The following is a 19,553-nucleotide window of genomic DNA, read 5'->3' on the forward strand; positions in this document are numbered from 1 at the left end:
AATCCCCCCAGCCTCCCAGCATCCCCCCCCAGCCCCCCAACATCCCCCCAGAATCCCTCCAGCCCCCCAGCATCCCGACAGGACCCTCTCAGCCCCCCAGCATCCCTCCAGACCCCCCAACATCCCCCCAGACCCCCTTCAGCCCCCCAAGCACCTCCCCAGAACCCCTGAACCCCCCCCCCAGACCCCAACATCCCCCCAGAATCCCTCCAGACCCCCCAGCATCCCCCCAGGACCCTCTCAGCCCCCCAGAATCCCTCCAGACCCCTCAGCATCCCCCCAGAATCCCCCCAGCCTCCCAGCATCCCCCCCAGCCCCCCAACATCCCCCCAGAATCCCTCCAGACCCCCCAGCATCCCCCCAGGACCCTCTCAGCCCCCCAGCATCCCTCCAGACCCCCCAGCATCCCCCCAGACCCCCTCCAGCCCCCCGAGCACCCCTGAACTCCCCCCCAGACCCCAACATCCCCCCAGAATCCCTCCAGCCCCCCCAGCATCCCGACAGGACCCTCTCAGCCCCCCAGCATCCCCCCAGAATTCCTCCAGCCCCCCCAGCAAGCAGAGGACCGCAGACCCCCGGGGCCCCTCGGCACCCCCCGCCCCATCCCCCCGGGGTGGGGGGACTCGGGGCACCCCCGGGGTCCCCCCCAGCCTCACTTGACGCCGGCGGAGAAGCTGGCGACGGGGGAGAAGAGGGTGTCGAGGTTGAAGCTCTCGAGGACGCCCTGGACGGGGCAGCCGTTGATGCGGAAAGAGGCGCTGGGCACCCCCAGGTCCAGGCAGCAGCTGACCACGTCCCCGGCCCCCAGCGCCCGCCGCTGCGGCGAGGCCACCGGCCGTGCCACCCCGCCTGCGGGACACGCCGGGGCGCCGGGGTCACGCCGGGGCACCGATGGGGGACGCGCACCGGGGGACGTGCCGCGGGCCACGGCGCCGGGGGACGCGCTGGGGCGTGTGCCGTGGCGCTGGGGACGTGTTGGGGGACGCGCCGTGGCCCTGGGGACGCGTCGGGGGACAGGGGGATGTGTTGGGGGACACGTTGGGGGACGCGCCGTGGCCCTGGGGACACGTCAGGGGACAGGGGGACGTGTTGGGGGACACGTTGGGGGACGCACCGTGGCCCTGGGGATGCGTCGGGGGGCAGGGGGACGTGTTGGGGGACACGCCGTGGCCCTGGGGACGCGTCGGGGGACAGGGGGACGTGTTGGGGGACACGCCGTGGCCCTGGGGACGCGTCGGGGGACAGGGGGACACGTTGGGGGACATGCCATGGCCCTGGGGACACATCGGGGGACAGGAGGACATGTTGGGGGACACGCCGTGGCCCTGGGGACGCGTCGGGGGACAGGGGGACATGTTGGGGGACACGTTGGGGGACGCGCCGTGGCCCTGGGGACGCATCGGGGGACAGGGGGACATGTTGGGGGACATGCCGTGGCCCTGGGGACACATCGGGGGACATGTTGGGGGACGCGTCAGGGGACAGGGGACGCACCAGGGGACATGCCACATACCATGGCATCGGGCGATGCACTGGGGACACGGGGACACGTTGGGGGACACGCCACGTGCTGTGGCACCAGGGGACGCACCGTGGCACGTGCCGTGACGTGGGGGACACGCTAGGGGACATGCCAGGGGGCAGGGGACACACCGGGAGACGCGCCGTGGCACCGGGGACATGGCGGGGGGCACACCGGGGGACACGCTATGGCACCCGGGGACACCCCGGCGGGGGTCCACGCGCGAGGGGGGGTCCACGCGCGAGGGGTCCGCGCCCGCGGTACCTGTCCAGAGGTGGAGGCCGTCGAAGGCGAAGGAGCAGAGGTCGTCGCCGGCGCCGTTGCCCCCCCAGCCCTCGCCGCCCCCCGGGTAGGGGCTGTAGCCCCCGGCCGCCGCCCAGCCCACCCGCAGGTGGGTGGGCTGCGCCGTCAGGAAGGGCTGCACCCGCTCCACCGCCACCTCGAAGTACCACTTGCTGTACTGCGTCGAGCCCTCGTGCGTCCCCAGGAAGATGTTGGGGCGCACGCTGCGGCGGGGGGGGGGGGGGGGGTCAGAGACAGGGACCCCCCCGGCAGCGCCCAGAGACCCCCAGGAGCACCCCAAGCCCCCCAGGAGCACCCCATGGGCACCCAGAGATGCCCAAGAGCACCCCAAGTCCCCCAGGAGCACCCCATGGGCACCCAGAGACGCCCAGGAGCACCCAGAGACCCCCAGGAGCACCCCATGGGCACCCAGAGATGCCCAGGAGCACCCCAAGACCCCCAGGAGCACCCCATGGGCACCCAGAAACCCCCAGGAGCTCCCAGAGACCCCCAGGAGCACCCCATGGGCACCCAGAGCTGACCAGGAGCACCCCAAGACCCCCAGGAGCACCCCATGGGCACCCAGAAACCCCCAGGAGCACCCAGAGACCCCCAGGAGCACCCCATGGGCACCCAGAGATGACCAGGAGCACCCCAAGACCCCCAGGAGCACCCCATGGGCACCCAGAAACCCCCAGGAGCGACCAGAGACCCCCAGGAGCACCCCATGGGCACCCAGAGACGCCCAAGAGCACCCCAAGACCCCCAGGAGCACCCCATGGGCACCCAGAAACCCCCAGGAGCTCCCAGAGACCCCCAGGAGCACCCCATGGGCACCCAGAAATGCCCAGGAGCACCCCAAGACCCCCAGGAGCACCCCATGGGCACCCGGAGACCCCCAGGAGCACCCAGAGACCCCCAGGAGCACCCAGAGACCCCCAGGAGCCCCTCAGGACCACCCAGGAGCATCCCATGGGCACCCAGAAACCTCCAGGAGTACCCCAAGACCCCCAGGAGCACCCCATGGGCACCCGGAGACCCCCAGGAGCACCCAGAGACCCCAGGAGCCCCTCAGGACCACCCAGGACCAACCCAAGGGTCTTCAGGACCTCCCAGGAGCACCCCAAGACCCCCAGGAGCACCCCAAGATCCTCCAGGACCTCCCAGGAGCATCCCAGGGGCAGCGAGGAGCCCTCCAGGACCCCTCCAAGTCCCACAGGAGCACCCCAAGTCCTGCAGGAGCACCCCAAGGACAACCAGGACCCCTCCAAGACCCCCTGGAACATCTCAAGGTCCTCCAGGAGCACCCCGTGGTCCTTCAGGACCTGCCAGGAGCACCCCAAGGACAACCAGGACCCCTCTAAGACCCCCGGGAACATCTCAAGGTCCTCCAGGAGCACCCCGTGGTCCTTCAGGACCTGCCAGGAGCACCCCAAGGACAACCAGGACCCCTCCAAGACCCCCGGGAACATCTCAAGGTCCTCCAGGAGCACCCCGTGGTCCTTCAGGACCTCCCAGGAGCACCCCAAGGACAACCAGGACCCCTCTAAGACCCCCGGGAACATCTCGAGGTCCTCCAGGAGCACCCCGTGGTCCTTCAGGACCTGCCAGGACCCCCAGGAGCACCCCAAGGCCCCCCAGGACCCCCCACCCACCTGGTGACGTAGTTGACCAGCCCGGTCTGGAGCAGCAGGTCCCGCCGGGGCAGGAGGTTCTCGGTGATGAGGTTCTGGTTGGAGCGGACGGCCACGGCGTTGCAGACGCAGAGGGAGCAGAGCACATCCAGCACCTAGGGAGGACACAGGACACGCCTGAACACGCCTGCACACGCGTGTGCCTGCCCCGCCCCGGGGAGAGGACCCCTCCTCACCTTGTGGTTGCGGCCGTGCTTGTCCAGGAGGGAGATGATGGATTTGATGTGGTTCTCCTGATGATGTTGAGGACCTCGGGGCTCTCGATGAGGACGCAGTACAGCACCTCCAGGATGCCTGCGGGAGGGACCCCAGCCCCACATGAGGGTCCTCGGCCCCATAGGAAGGTCCTCAGCCCACACGAGGGTCCTCAGCCTCATGCAAGGGTCTCCAGCTCCATAAGAAGGTCCTCAGCCCCATAGGAAGGTCCCAGCCCCCGTGCAAGGGTCCCCAGCCCCATATGAGGGTCCTCAGCCCCCATGCAAGGGTCTCCAACCCCATAGGAAGGTCCTCAGCCCCCACGCAAGGGTCTCCAGCCCCATAGGAAGGTCCTCAGCCCCCACACAAGGGTCTCCAGCCCCATAGGAAGGTCCTCAGCCCCATAGGAAGGTCCTCAGCCCCCACGCAAGGGTCTCCAGCCCCATAGGAAGGTCCTCAGCCCCCGTGCAAGGGTCCCCAGCCCCCATGCAAGGGTCTCCAGCCCCATAGGAAGGTTCTCAGCCCCCACACAAGGGTCTCCAGCCCCATAGGAAGGTTCTCAGCCCCCACACAAGGGTCTCCAGCCCCATAGGAAGGTCCTCAGCCCCCGTGCAAGGGTCTCCAGCCCCATAGGAAGGTCCTCAGCCCCCACGCAAGGGTCCCCAGCCCCACATGAGGTCCCCCAGCCCCACAGCGAGGCCCCCGCTGACCCGAGGAGGCCTCCAGCCGGTCCAGCTTGCTGACCAGCCAGTCCAGGTTGGTGGAGAAGAGGGCGCAGTTGGCGCGGTTCCCCCGGATCAGCGAAGCTGGGGGTGGGGGGCAAAAGGGGGTCAGGGCCTCCATCCTGCCCCATAGCACCCTGTCCTGCCTCACAGCCCCCCCATAGCCCCCATCCTACCCCACAGCGCCCCATCCGCCCACCCAGCAGCTCGTAGAGCAGGTTGACATCCCGCCCCACAGCCCCCACCCTGCCCCACAGCCCCCACCCCGCCCCACAGAGCCCCATCCGCCCACCCAGCAGCTCGTAGAGCAGGTTGACATCCTGCCCCACAGCCCCCATCCCACCCCACAGCCCCCACCCTGCCCCACAGCCCCCACCCCGCCCCACAGCGCCCCATCCGCCCACCCAGCAGCTCGTAGAGGAGGTTGACATCCTGCCCCACAGCCCCCATCCCACCCCACAGCCCCCACCCTGCCCCACAGCCCCCACCCCGCCCCACAGCGCCCCATCCGCCCACCCAGCAGCTCGTAGAGGAGGTTGACATCCTGCCCCACAGCCCCTATCCCACCCCACAGCCCCCATCCCACCCCACAGCCCCCACCCTGCCCCACAGCGCCCCATCCGCCCACCCAGCAGCTCGTAGAGGAGGTTGACGATCTTCTTCCAGGAGGCGGCCGCCTCCTCGCCCGCGAACTCGGCGAAGTGGGCGGCCGTGCTGTAGACGTTCAGGCGGTCGATGCAGTTCAGCACCAGCGTGATCATGCCCTGAGGCCACGGGGAGGGTCACGCCGCGCCCCCGCTGACTGCGCGGCCCCCACGGCAGCCCCCGGCCCCACAAGCGCCCCCCAGCCCCAGGGGCCCCCTGCAACCCCCAACCCCACGATCCCCCTGCATCCCACATCCCTGGGGAGCATCCTGCAGCCCCAGGACCCCCTGCAGCCCCCAGCCCCGGGAGCATCCCTGCATCCTGCATCCCCAGGAGCATCCCTCAGCCCCAGGTCCCCCCGTGGCCCCCAGCCCCAGCCTCCCCCTGCATCCCCAGGAGCATCCCGCATCCCCAAGCCCTGGGAGCATCCCACATCCCCAGGAGCAGCCCCCAGCCCCAGGAGCATCCCCGCATCCCCGGGAGCATCCCCGCATCCCTGGGAGCATCCCACAGCCCCCAGACCCAGGAGCATCCCTGCATCCCCGGGAGCATCCCAAAACCCCCAGACCCAGGAGCATCCCACATCCCAGGAGCACCCCGCCGCCCCAGGCCCCCTGCAGCATCCCGCACCCCCGGGAGCATCCCGCATCCCAGGAGCATCTCGCAGCCCCAGGACCCCCGCAGCTCCCAGCCCCGGGAACATCCCGCACCCCCGGGAGCATCCCCCAGCTCCAGGAGCATCCTGCACCCCTGGGAGCATCCCGCACCCCCGGGAGCATCCCGCATCCCCCAGCCCCAGGAGCATCCCGCACGCCCGGGAGCATCCTGCATCCCCCAGCCCCAGGAGCATCCCGCAGCCCCAGGACCCCCGCAGCCCCCAGCCCCAGGAGCATCCTGCATCCCGGGAGCACCCCGCCGCCCCGGGCCCCCCGCCGCCCCGGGAGCACCCCGCACCCCCAGGCCCCCCGCCGGGTCCCACCTCCTGCTGGAAGAGGTTCTGGCGGCCCCGCAGGGCCCGCAGCCAGCTCTGCCGCTGGTCGTGCTGCAGCTCGGCCGGGGGGGGCTGGAAATACCCGATCAGGTCCTGCAGGCTCAGGATGACGTCGGCGATGGGCAGCTGGGGGGGGGCGCCCCCCCTGCCCCTCCCGCTCAGGCTGTCCAGGCTCCTGGGGGGCACGACGGGGTCAGACCCCCAGCCCCATTGCGGGACCCCCCCAGCCCCGTGCAGGACCCCCCATTCCCATTGTGGGACCCCCCAGCCCCATGCAGGACCCCTCATCCCCGTTGTGGGACCCCCCAGCCCCACACAGGACCCGCCAGCCCTGTTGTGGGACCCCCCAGTCCCATGCAGGACCCCCCCAGCCCCACGCAGGACCCCCCCAGCCCCATTGTGGGACCCCCCAGCCCCACGCGGGACCCCCCAGCCCCATTATGTGCCCCCCAGCCCCATTGTGGGACCCCCCAGCCCCATTGTGGGACCCCCCAGCCCCACGCAGGACCCCCCAGCCCCATTGCAGGACCCCCCAGTCCCACGCAGGACCCCCCAGTCCCATTGCGTGCCCCCCCCACCCCCCCGGCCCCCCACCTGATGAAGTGCCCGTAGAGCCCGGCCGTGCTGTAGACCATCCGCGCCGCCTGCGATTCCTGGCGCTGGGAGCGGGTGAGGGAGAGCGCGTCGTCCATGTGCCCCTCCTGGTGCAGGATGGCCTGGGGGGGACGGGGGGTCAGAGAGGGGGGCACCCCCAGGGACCGGCCCCGCGCCCCCCGGCAGCCCCAGAGAGCCCAAAACCCCCAAAGATGCCCCAAAGTCCCCCTGAGACTCCCTAGTGCCTCTTGGGGACCCCAAAACCCCCAAAGATGCTCCAAAGACCCCCTGGGGTCACCTTAGTACCTCTCAGAGACCCCCAAAACCCCCAAGGATGCCCTAAAGACCCCTGGAGACACCCTAGTGCCTCTCGGAGACCCCCCAAATGCCCCAAAGACCCCAGCAATCCCCCAAAAACCCCTTAGAGATGCCCCAAAGACCCTTGGGGTCACCCTAGTGCCTCTTGGAGACCCCCAAAACCCCCAAAGATGCCCCAAAGACCCCCAGAGACACCCTAGTGCCTCTCGGAGACCCCCAAAACCCCCAAAGATGCCCTACTGCCTCTCAGAGACCCCCAAACCCCCCAAAGATGCCCCAAAGACCCCCTGGAGACACCCTAGTGCCTCTCGGAGACCCCCAAAACCCCCAAAGATGCCCCAAAGACCCCTGAAGATGCCCTAGTGCCTCTCGGAGACCCCCAAAACCCCCAAAGATACCCCAAAGACCCCCAAAGACGCCCTACTGCTTCTCGGAGAGCCCCAAAGACCCCGGCCCCCCAAGCCCCCCACCTTCCTCTTGAGCACCCCGAGGCGCATGGCCTTGGTGTCGGCGGCGGCGTAGGTGAGCCAGAGGCCGCTGGCCACGTGCTGCACGAAGCAGAGGGACTCCCCGTACTTGATCTCGGGGGTCCCCATCCCCTCCACGTCCCGCTTGGCCACCACCTCCAGCTTCTCCTGCGGGGGGATCGGGGTGTCAGGGGACCCGCAGGGGGACGGGGATGGGGACAGGGACCTGCACAGGGACTGGGATGGGGACTGGGATCCACACGGGCACCGGGATGGGGACTGGGATGGGGACAGGGACCTGCACAGGGACCGGGATGGGGACTGGGATGGGGACAGGGACCTGCACAGGGACTGGGATGGGGACTGGGATCCACACGGGGACCGGGATGGGGACTGGGATGGGGACAGGGACCTGCACAGGGACTGGAATAGGGACTGGGATCCATACGGGGACCGGGATGGGGACAGGGACCTGCACAGGCACCGGGATGGGGACTGGGATCCACACGGGCACCGGGATGGGGACTGGGATGGGGACTGGGACCTGCACAGGGACTGGGATGGGGACTGGGATCCATACGGGGACCGGGATGGGGACTGGGATAGGGACTGGGACCTGCACAGGGACCGGGATGGGGACTGGGATGGGGACTGGGACCTGCATGGGGACGGGGATGGGGACCAGGACTGGGATGGGACCAGCACAGGGACAGAACCAGGATGGGGACCCAAATGGGGACAGGACAGGGACCCGGATGGGGACAGGACAGGGATTGGCACCTGGATGGGGACCGGCACAGGGACGAGGACCAGGATGGGACTGGGACAGGGACTGGAACAGGCAGGGGGACCAGGATGGGGACCAGCACAGGGATGGGACCGGGATGGGGACCCAAAAGGGGACAGGACAGGGACCTCCTGCCACCCCAGCACCCAGGGCACCCGAGCCACCCCACCCCTCGGGGCCACCCGGACCACCCCGCGCCCCCCGAGACCGGGTCCCCCCGTCCCCGTCGCCCACCTTGGAGGCGCGGAAGCAGAAGGCGGAGGCGCGGGTGTTGGCGGCGGCCGCCTCCACCACGGCCAGGCCCTTGTCCTCCGTCAGCGCCAGGTAGCGGCCCGTGGTGACGTGCCGCAGGCGGAAGGGCTGGCCCCACTTCAGGTGGCTCCCGCTCCAGCTGGGGGGGACACGATGCGTCACCGGGGGCCGGGGGGCACGGCGCGGGGATGCGGGGACGGGTCCCGGGGACACGGGGGGGACAGCATCGGGATGCAGGGATGGGTCCCAGGGATGCAGGGATGGGTCACAGGGATGTGGGGACCCAGGGGACACAGCATTGGGATGCAGGGATGGGTCCCAGGGACGTGGGGACACAGGGGACACAGCATCGGGATGCAGGGATGGGTCACAGGGACGTGGGGACACAGGGGACACAGCATCGGGATGCAGGGATGGATCACAGGGACGTGGGGACACAGGGGACACAGCATTGGGATGCAGGGATGGGTCCCAGGGATGCAGGGATGGGTCACAGGGACGTGGGGACACAGGGGACACAGCATCGGGATGAAGGGATGGATCACAGGGACGTGGGGACACAGGGGACACAGCATTGGGATGCAGGGATGGGTCCCAGGGATGCAGGGATGGGTCACAGGGACGTGGGGACACAGGGGACACAGCATCGGGATGAAGGGATGGATCACAGGGATGCAGGGACGGGTCCCAGGGATGCAGGGGGACAGGGTGGGGATGCAGGGATGGGTCCCAGGGACGTGGGGACACAGCATCGGGATGCAGGGATGGGTCACAGGGACGTGGGGACACAGGGGACACAGCATCGGGATGCAGGGATGGGTCACAGGGACGTGGGGACACAGCATCGGGATGAAGGGATGGATCACAGGGATGTGGGGACACAGGGGACACAGCATCGGGATGAAGGGATGGATCACAGGGACGTGGGGACACAGGGGACACAGCATTGGGATGCAGGGACGGGTCCCAGGGATGCAGGGATGGGTCACAGGGACGTGGGGACACAGGGGACACAGCATCGGGATGAAGGGATGGATCACAGGGACGTGGGGACACAGGGGACACAGCATTGGGATGCAGGGATGGGTCCCAGGGATGCAGGGATGGGTCCCAGGGACGTGGGGACACAGGGGACACAGCATCGGGATGCAGGGATGGATCACAGGGACGTGGGGACACAGGGGACACAGCATCGGGATGCAGGGATGGGTCCCAGGGATGCAGGGACGGGTCCCGGGAACGTGGGGACATGAGGGGGACAGCATTGGGATGAAGGGATGGATCACAGGGATGCAGGGACGGGTCCCGGGGACGTGGGGCCACCGGGGATGCAGCCCGGGGAGCCCGGGCCAACGCGCAGGCGGCCGTGGCACGGGGCCACGGCCCGGGGACCCCCGGACCCCCGTACCTGATGCGCAGGGGCTCCAGGCGCCAGAGGGACCTGGCGTGGGTGCAGACGCCTCCTCCCTCGTAGTTCACCACGCTGCTGCGGGGACGCGGCCGCTCAGGCTGGGGTGGGGGTGGGGGTGGGGGACCCCAGGGGACCCCCCGCCGCCCCCCACCCCAAACCGAGCCCCCCACCTGCGCTCCTCGCCCTGCTCCGGCGCGGAGGTGGTCAGGCACTCGTCCATGTGGCCGTGGAAGAGGCGCATGACGTGGCCGCCCGTCACGTAGCCTGGGGACACCGGGGTGGGGGTCAGGGTGGGGGGGGGGGGGACCCAGGCGGCCGGGCGCCCCCCACCCCACCCCGGGGTCCGCCCCCGCGGCGCCCACCTTCCTCGGAGCCGGAGCAGATGGGGTTCATGTTCCAGAGGGTTTGCATGAAGGAGGCGTCCGCCTGCAGCTCCCCGCTCGCCGTCGAGAGGTGCTGGGGACGGGCGTGGCACGGGCGTGGCACGGGGGGGACCCAGGCATCCGGGTCTGCACCCCCCCCCCCCCCCAAAAGCGCGGACCCCCCGAGACGCGTGCGAGAGCTCGCACGAGGACGGGGAGCCCGGGGATGAAGAGCAGGGCTCGGTGGTGCACGCTCGCACGCTGGCGCTCGCTCGTGCACGCACCCGGCCCTTGTGCTCGCTTGGGCACAGCCAGGCCTCACACGCCGTGCTCGTGCGCACACGCAGCCCTCGCACGCCAGTCCTCGCTCGTGCACACGCACAGCCCTCGCACGCTAGAGCTTGCTCACGCGCGCACGTGGCCCTCGTGTACTGGTGCTCGCTTGTGCACACACCCAGCCCTTGCACCCTGGTGCTCGCTCGTGCGCACCCAATCCTCGCACACCGGTCTTTGCTTGTGCTCACACACAGCCCTTGCTCGCTTGTGCATGCACAGGGCCCTTGCACGCTGCTGGTCGCTCGTGCACGCACACGGCCCTTGAATGCTGCTGCTCACCTGTGTGCCCTCGTGCTTGCTTGTGCACGCACACGGACGTTGCACGCTGCTGCTCACCCATGCACCCTCATGCTTGCTTGTGCATGCACAGGGCCCTCGCACGCTGCTGCTCACCCGTGCACCCTCACGCTCACTTGTGCACACACACGGCCCTTGCACGCTGCTGCTCACCCGTGCACCCTCGCGCTCGCTCGTGCACGCACACGGCCCTCGCACGCTGTCGCTCACCCGTGCACCCTCGCGCTCGCTCGTGCACGCACACGGCCCTTGCACGCTGCTGCTCACCCGTGCACCCTCGCGCTCGCTCGTGCACGCACGCGGCCCTTGCACGCTGTCGCTCGCCCGTGCACCCTCGCGCTCGCTCGTGCACGCACACGGCCCTTGCACGCTGCTGCTCACCCGTGCACCCTCGCGCTCGCTCGTGCACGCACAGGGCCCTCGCACGCTGCTGCTCACCCGTGCACCCTCGCGCTCGCTCGTGCACGCACAGGGCCCTCGCACGCTGCTGCTCGCTCGTGCACGCGCACGGCCCGCGCGCGCTGGAGCTCCCCGTGCCCCGCGCGCCCTCGCACGCCCGCGCGCGCCCCCGTACCAGGTAGCGCTCGGAGGAGACGCTGACGAGGATCAGGTCGTCGCCCACCCGCACCTTCTCGCCCTCCGAGCGCTGCTTGGACGCGGGGTGCATGGTCCACCAGCACGCCTCGCCTGCGGGGGCGGTCAGGGGGGCGCCCCCAAACCCCAGGGGACCCCCCCCCAAACCTGCAGCCCCCAAGGCCCCTAGGGACCCCCCAGGGGACCCCAAAACCCCAGGGGACACCCCCAAACCTGCAACCCCCAAGGCCCATAGGGCCCCCCCCCGGGGACCCCCAAACCCCAGGGGACCCCCTAAGTCCCCCCAAGCCCCATAGGTACCCCCCTAGGGGGATCCCCAAACCCCAGAGGGACCCCCCAGGGGACCCCCAAAGCCCAAGGGACCCCCCAAGTCCCCCCAAGACCCATAGGTACCCCCCTAGGGGGATCCCCAAAACCCAGAGGGACCCCCCCAAACCTGCAACCCCCCAATGCCCATAGGGACCCCCCCGTGGGGGACCCCCAAACCCCAGGGGACCCCCCCCAAGCCTCCCCAAACCTTCCACCCCCCCCAGCCCATCGGGAACACACACCCCCCATAGCCCAAGGGCACCCCCAAACCCCTCAGAGCCCCCCCAAACCCCTCGGGGACCCCCCGGCCCCCCCTTACCGGCCGCGTCCTTCTGCAGCCCCACGTCGAAGGCCAGTTTGTCGGTGACGGAGCGGGAGGTGGTGAGGCAGCTCAGGTACTGGGGGGGGGGGCACCCCGTTACGGGGGTCCCCCCACACCTCGGGGGGGTTGGGTCGGGGGGTTTGGGGGGGCCCCCACTCACCATGCCGCTGTGGGAGTGCCGCAGGAGGATGGCGTGGCCGTAGAGCAGCGTCCGGTGCCCCCCGCCCTGCGACGACTGGGGGGGACGGGGGGGTCAGCGGGGACCCCCGAACCCCCCCCGGGCTGCGGGGTGACCTGTGCCTTGCACGGCCCTCGTGCCGGAGCCGTGCACCCCGTGCAATGCACGGCCCTTGTGCAAGACCCGCGTTGGGGTGACCCGTGCCTTGCACGCCCCTCGTGCTGCAGTTGTGCACCCCGTGCAATGCACGGCCCTTGTGCAAGACCCGCGTTGGGGTGACCCGTGCCTTGCATGCCCCTCGTGCTGCAGTTGTGCACCCCGTGCAATGCACGGCCCTTGTGCAAGACCCGCGTTGGGGTGACCCGTGCCTTGCACGCCCCTCGTGCTGCAGTTGTGCACCCCGTGCAATGCACGGCCCTTGTGCAAGACCCGCGTTGGGGTGACCCGTGCCTTGCATGCCCCTCGTGCTGCAGTTGTGCACCCCGTGCAATGCACGGCCCTCGCGTGAGATCCATACTGGGGTGACCCGTGCCTTGCACGCTCCTCGTGTCCGAGCTGTGCACCCTGTGCGCTGCACGCCCCTTGTGTCACGGTACCCTGTGCATTGCACGCTCCTTGCTCTGGAGCTGTGCACCCTGTGCGCTGCACACCCCTCGTGCCAGAGCTGTGCACCCCGTGCAACGCACGGCCCTCGTGCCAGAACCGCGTCAGGGTACCCTGTGCATTGCACACCCCTCGTGCCAGCAGCGTCAGGGCCTCCGTGCATTGCACACCACTCGTGCTGGGGGTGTCAGGGCCCCCCGTGCATCGCACGCCCCTTGTGCCAGGGCTGTCGGGGCCCCCTGTGCATCGCACGCCCCTCGTACCAGAGTTGTGCACCCCGTGCATCGCACGCCCCTCGTGCCGGGGGTGTCGGGGCCCCCCGTGCATCGCACGCCCCTCGTACCAGAGTTGTGCACCCCGTGCATCGCACGCTCCCCGTGCCGGGGGTGTCGGGGCCCCCCGTGCATCGCACGCCCCTCGTACCAGAGTTGTGCACCCCGTGCATCGCACGCTCCCCGTGCCGGGGGTGTCGGGGCCCCCGTGCATCGCACGCCCCTCGTGCCGGGGCTGCGCACCGGGCCCTCGTGCGTCGCACGCCCCACGCTCACACCGGGGGTCTGCGGTGGGATCCATGCGGAGATGGGGGGTCGGGGGGATCGGGGGGGGGGGGCACACCCGGACGCCTGGGTCCATGCGGGGGGTGGGGTGGGGGGCAGAGCCCCCCGGACACCGGGGACGGGGGGGGTTGGGGTGCAGAGGAGGAGGCCGAAGGTGAGGATGAGGAGGGGGTCACTGCACCACGGTGGCCTACCCACTTATCCAGGTCGACCCCCTGGGGTGGGCAAGGGGGGAAGAGAGAAGAGGGGGGGGTCAAGGGGGGCTGGGACCCCCGGGACCCCCCCCAGGAGCCCCCCCAGGAGCCCCCCCGGCCTCCCCAGGAGCCCCCCAGGCCCCCCAGGAGCCCCCCGACCCACCTCGGCCCCCGTCTCGGAGGTGTTGGCCAGCATCTCCTGCAGCGCCCGCACCGACAGCGACTGCTCCAGCACGAAGCAGCAGACGGCCAGGTCGGGGGGGACGTTCTGGGGGGACACGGGGGGTCAGGGGGACCCCCCACCGCGGCCACGCGGCCACTGGGGTCCCCATGCCAGGGACTACGGGGGTCCCCGATGTCCCCCCGCCATGGGATAAGGGCTGGCCCCATGCCCCCATCCCAGATGATACCGGGGTCCCCCACATCTGATGCTGGGGGTCCCCATGTCCCCCTGCCTGGTGACGCTGGGGCCCCCGTGCCATGGGGTACGGGGTGTCCCCATGTCCCCCCACCAGAAGGGAATGGGGTCCCCATGTCCCCCTGCCAGGTGATACTGGGGGTCCCCATGTCCCCCTGCCCAGCAACACTGGGGTCCCCACGTCAGGGAAGACGGGGTGGCCCCCTGCGAGGGGGTGCTGGGGTCCCCACGTCCCCCTGCCATGGGATATGGGGTGTCCAATGTCCCCTGCCAGGGGGCGGGGGGTGTCCGATGTCCCCCATGTCCTTATGCCAGGGGGTATCAGGTGCCCCACGTCCCCGTGCCAGGTGCTATAGGGTATCCCCACGTCCCCGTGCCCCGCGCTATAGGGTGTCCCCACGTCACCATACTGGGTGCTATAGGGCGTCCCCACGTCCCCGTGCCCCGCGCTATAGGGTGTCCCCACGTCACCATACCGGGTGCTATAGGCTGTCCCCACGCCCGGTGCTATAGGGCGTCCCCACGTCACCATACCGGGTGCTCTGGGGTGTCCCCGCGTCCCCCACAGCCAGCAATAGCGGGTGTCCCGCATTCCCTGTCCCCCACGTCCCCATGCCAGGTGATGGGGGGTCCCCATGTCCCCAAACCAGGTGACAGTGGGGTCCCCCCCCCCGTCCCCATCCCAGGTGCCACGGGGTGTCCCCACACCTCCCTGGCCACCAAGGCCAGCCCCACCGTGTCCCCCCGTGACCTTGGGCATTGGCAGTGGGCTCTGGGGACCCCCGGGGACCCCCAGGACCCCCTGACCTGGGCATTGGAAGTGGGCACTAGGGACCCCAGGACCCCCCCGAACTGGGTGTTGGGCTCTGGGGACCCCCTGGGACCCCTGACCTGGGCGTTGGGCTCTGGGGACCCCCCAGGACCCCTGACCCGGGCATTGGCAGTGGGCACTGGGGACCCCTGGGGAACCCCTGACCTGGGCGTTGGGCTCTCGGGACCCCCCGGGACCCCCCAGGCCCCCTGACCTGGGCGTTGGGCTCTGGGGACCCCCCAGGACCCTTGACCCGGGCATTGGCAGTGGGCACTGGGGACCCCTGGGGAACCCCTGACCTGGGCGTTGGGCTCTGGGAATCCCTGGGGACCCCCCTGACCTGGGCATTGGGCTCTGGGGACCCCCCGGGACCCCTGACCTGGGCATTGGGCTCTGGGGACCCCCGGGACCCCCGGCCCCCTGACCTGGGTGTTGGGCTCTGGGGACCCCCGGGACCCCCGGCCCCCTGACCTGGGCGTTGGGCTCTGGGGACCCCCGGGACCCTCAGGCTCCCCTGACCTGGGCGTTGGGCTCTGGGGACCCCCGGGACCCCCGGCCCCCTGACCTGGGCGTTGGGCTCTGGGGACCCCCGGGACCCTCAGGCTCCCCTGACCTGGGCGTTGGGCTCTGGGGACCCCCCGGGACCCCCGGCCCCCTGACCTGGGCGTTGGGCTCTGGGGACCCCCGGGACCCTCAGGCTCCCCTGACCTGGGCGTTGGGCTCTGGGGACCCCCCGGGACCCCTGACCTGGGTGTTGGGCTCTGGGGACCCCCAGCCCCCTGACCTGGGCGTTGGGCTCTGGGGACCCCCCGGGACCCCCGGCCCCCTGACCTGGGCGTTGGGCTCTGGGGACCCCCCGGGACCCCTCGGCCCCCTGACCTGGGCGTTGGGCTCTGGGGACCCCCCGGGCTCCCCTGACCCGGGCATTGGGCTCTGGGGACCCCCCGGGCCCCCTGACCCGGGCATTGGGCTCTGGGGACCCCCGGGACCCCCGGCCCCCTGACCTGGGCGTTGGAGGTGGGCTCCAGGGAGCAGAGGCGGTTGCCGAAGCCCTCGGCCGCCAGGCAGAGCTTCAGCTGCTCCTTCAGCAGGGTGCTGGTGCACTGCAGGACCACCTCGTCCTCCTGGGGGGCACCGGGACCCTCAGCACCCCGGCACCCCCCGGCAGGGCTCGGGGGCCAAGGGGGCACCCTGGCCCTGAGGGACCCCCCAAAACCCAGGGGGGAGTGGGACGGACGGACAGGACCCCTGGGTGCCCCCCCAAAACCAAGGGGTCTATAGGGGGGAACAGGACCCCTGGGTGCCCCCCCCAAAACCAAGGGGTCTATAGGGGGGGACAGGACCCCTGGGTGCCCCCCCCCCCAAAACCAAGGGGTCCATAGGGGGGGACAGGACCCCTGGGCGCCCCCCCAACCCTATGGGGTCTATAGGGGGGGACAGGACCCCTGGGTGCCCCCCCTCACCCTATAGGGTCCTATATGGGGGGACAGGACCCCTGGGTGCCCCCCCCAAAACCAAGGGGTCTATAGGGGGGGACAGGACCCCTGGGTGCCCCCCCAAAACCAAGGGGTCTATAGGGGGGGACAGGACCCCTGGGTGCCCCCCCCAAAACCAAGAGGTCCATAGGGGGGGATAGGACCCCTGGGTGCCCCCCCCCCAAAACCAAGGGGTCTATAGGGGGGGACAGGACCCCTGGGTGCCCCCCCTCAACCCAAGGGTCCTATATGGGGGGACAGGACCCCTGGGTGCCCCCCCCAAAAACAAGGGGTCTATAGGGGGGGACAGGACCCCTGGGTGCCCCCCCCAAAACCAAGGGGTCTATAGGGGGGGATAGGACCCCTGGGTGCCCCCCCTCACCCTATAGGGTCCTATATGGGGGGACAGGACCCCTGGGTGCCCCCCCCCCGCCCCAGTGGGGTCCATGGGGGGGCCGTGGGACCCCTGGGCGCCCCCCCCCCCATCCATGGGGGGGCCGTGGGACCCTTGGGTGCCCCCCCCCATCCATGGGGCCCCCCCGCAGGCTCGCTGGCATCCCCGGCCCGCGGGAGGAATCCGCCCCCCCCGGGGGGGCCCGGAGCGACGGGAGCAGCTGGGGGGGGGCGGGGGCCCATGGGGGGGCCGGGGGGGCCCCGTGCCTCAGTTTCCCCGGGGGAGGGGGAGGAGGGGGGGCAAATCCCCCTCCCCAGCCGAAATCTGCTGAGCTCAGCATTTCCCACGGGCCCGACCCCCCCCAAGAGTCTCCCCCCCCCCAAGGACACGGCCTCGCCCTTGACCCCCCCCCGATCTGGAACGGGGGGGGGGGGGGGGGGGGCGGTTATTAACGGCAACTCCCCCCCCCCCCCGGGGGGGTCCCAGCCCAGTTTTGAGGACAAACTGGGAGGAACTGGGACAAGGGAAGGAACTGGGTCACCCCCCCCCTCCCAACCCACCCCCCCCCCGGGCTGGGGGGACCCAGGCGCCCTGCCCCTCCCCCCCCGGGGGGATCTGGTTTCCCCCCTCCCCCCCCAAGCAGCTGCTCCCCCCCCCCGGGCTTTGCGCGTTGCTTTTTTGGGAGCGCACGCGGCCCCGGGGGGGGGGGGTGTTGCACACCCACCCCCCCCTTGCACCCCAGTCCCTCCCAGTGTTCCCAGTTCAGGCTGGTCCCCCCCAAACAGCCCCTCCCAGTCCTCGCTTACCCCCCCCCAGCGCTCCCAGTTCCCCCCCAGTGCTCCCAGTTCACCAGATTCGATCCTCCCAGTATCCCCAGATCCCCCTAGCTCTCCCCCCAGTATCTCCCAGCTCTCCCATTCCCCTCTCCCCAGTCCCCCCCCAGGTCCCTGAGCCCCCAGTTCCTCCAGTATCCCCAGCCCTGTCCCCCCAGTGTCCCCAGTCCCCCAGATCTGACCCCCCCAGTATCCCCAGACCCCCCTGGCTCTCCCCCAGTACCTCCCAGTTCCCCCAGTACCTCCCAATTCCCCCATTCCCATATCCCCAGTACCCCCCAGTCTCCCCAGTGGCCCCACACCAGTTCCCCCAGCCCTGTCTCCCCAGTATCCCCAGTCCTGTCCCCCCAGTATCTCCCAGTTCCCCCATTCCCAGCTCCCCAGTACCCCCCCAGTTCCCTGAGCCCTATCCCCCCAGTATCCCCTCCCAGTTCCCCCAGTATCCCCTCCCAGTTCCCCCAGTATCTCCTCCCAGTTCCCCCAGTATCCCCAGCCCAGTTCCCCCAGTATCCCCTCCCAGTTCCCCCAGTATCTCCTCCCAGTTCCCCCAGTATCCCCAGCCCAGTTCCCCCAGTATCCCCAGCACAGTTCCCCCAGTATCCCCTCCCAGTTCCCCCAGTATCCCCCACTCACCGTCCGCAGGAACTGGACATCGTCCTCGCCGTCGGCCTCGGCCATGGCTGCGGGTGCCGGGGACCGGTCACCAGTGGGTGCTGGTCACCAGTGGGTGCCGGGGACTGGTCACCGGTGGGTGCCGGTCGCCCGTGGGTGCTGGGGACCGGTCGCCCGTGGGTGCCGGTCGCGGCTCGGTGCCCCCCCGCCCCGGCCGCCGGTGGGTGCGGGTCCCGGGTGGGTGCCGGTCCCGGGTGGGTGCGGGTCCCGGGTGGGTGCTGCTGCCCGTGTCCCGGCGCCGCGGGGCTCCGCCGCCTCCCGGAGCCGCTGGCCCGGCCCCCGCCGCCACGTAACGGGGGAGGGACCGGGGCGGGGGGGAAACTGAGGCACCGGCCCGGGGCGGGGGGTCCCCCCGAAGTGGGGGGGGGGGGGGGCGCAGCCCATAGAGGTGCGCCTGGCCCTTTAAGAAAAAAGGGGGGGCACTGCCCGGGCGCCTGGGTCCCCCCCGCGGACCCCCGTATCTCCCCAGATGGGGGAAGCCCAGTTCGGCCCAGTTCAGCCCAGTCGGGGACAGGTGGAGCCCAGGCCCCGCCCCTACCGGCCCCTAATTAACCCCTCGCGCTAATGAGGGCGGCTGGGGGGGGGGCGGACCCTCCCCTCCCCCCCCGGGGCCCAGGCCATGCTGGGGGGGGGGGTGGCCCCACAGGACCCCCCCGGGACCCCCAGGTGGGGCGACCACGGCAGCGGGGGGACCCCCGGCACGGGGACCCCCGGCATGGGGACCCCCGGCATGGGGACCCCCGGCACAGGGTTACCCACGGCACGGGGACCCCTGTAGCACAAGGGACCCCACAGCACGGGGACCCCACGGCACGGGGACCCCTGTAGCACAAGGGACCCCACGGCACGGGGGCCCCCACAGCACGGGGACCCCCGGCACGGGGTTACCCATGGCACGGGGACCCCCGGCATGGGGACCCCTGTAGCACAAGGGACCCCACAGCACGGGGACCCCACGGCATGGGGACCCCACGGCATGGGGACCCCCGGCATGGGGACCCCCACAGCACTGTGGCCCACGGCACGGGGACCCCATGGCACAGGGAACCCCGTAGCACAAGGGACCCCACGGCACGGGGACCCCACGGCACAGGGACCCCATGACACGGGGACCCCACAACATGGGGACCCCACGGCACGGGGACCCCACGGCACAGGGACCCCACGACACGGGGACCCCACAACATGGGGACCCCACAACATGGGGACCCCACGACACAGTGGCCCACGGCACGGGGACCCCACAACATGGGGACCCCACGGCACGGGGACCCCATGACACAGTGGCCCACAGCACTGTGGCCCATGGCACGGGGAC

At 70.9% G+C, this 19,553-nt stretch overlaps 1 protein-coding gene across 1 annotated transcript in view; it reads right to left on the minus strand.

Moving 5' to 3' along the window:
• Positions 1-18,377, minus strand: part of RYR1 (ryanodine receptor 1) — a gene marked incomplete at its 3' end in the record, with an annotated part of 75,343 nt that extends 56,966 nt beyond the window's left edge. Inside the window, 20 exon segments of the mRNA XM_082333490.1 lie at positions 657-849; positions 1,787-2,028; positions 3,460-3,593; positions 3,675-3,736; positions 3,739-3,792; positions 4,404-4,499; positions 5,044-5,179; positions 6,040-6,226; positions 6,646-6,767; positions 7,434-7,598; positions 8,452-8,608; positions 9,878-9,952; positions 10,051-10,144; positions 10,243-10,336; positions 11,450-11,562; positions 12,098-12,176; positions 12,261-12,335; positions 13,796-13,900; positions 15,866-15,985; positions 18,197-18,377. Of these exon segments, the coding sequence (XP_082189616.1) occupies positions 657-849; positions 1,787-2,028; positions 3,460-3,593; positions 3,675-3,736; positions 3,739-3,792; positions 4,404-4,499; positions 5,044-5,179; positions 6,040-6,226; positions 6,646-6,767; positions 7,434-7,598; positions 8,452-8,608; positions 9,878-9,952; positions 10,051-10,144; positions 10,243-10,336; positions 11,450-11,562; positions 12,098-12,176; positions 12,261-12,335; positions 13,796-13,900; positions 15,866-15,985; positions 18,197-18,241 (2,348 nt within the window). The 5' untranslated portion in view covers positions 18,242-18,377.
• Between the last annotated feature and the right edge of the window lie 1,176 nt (positions 18,378-19,553).

This window comes from Platalea leucorodia (assembly GCF_965183815.1).
Source record: "Platalea leucorodia genome assembly, chromosome: 26".
In the NCBI taxonomy this organism is placed as follows: domain Eukaryota; kingdom Metazoa; phylum Chordata; class Aves; order Pelecaniformes; family Threskiornithidae; genus Platalea; species Platalea leucorodia.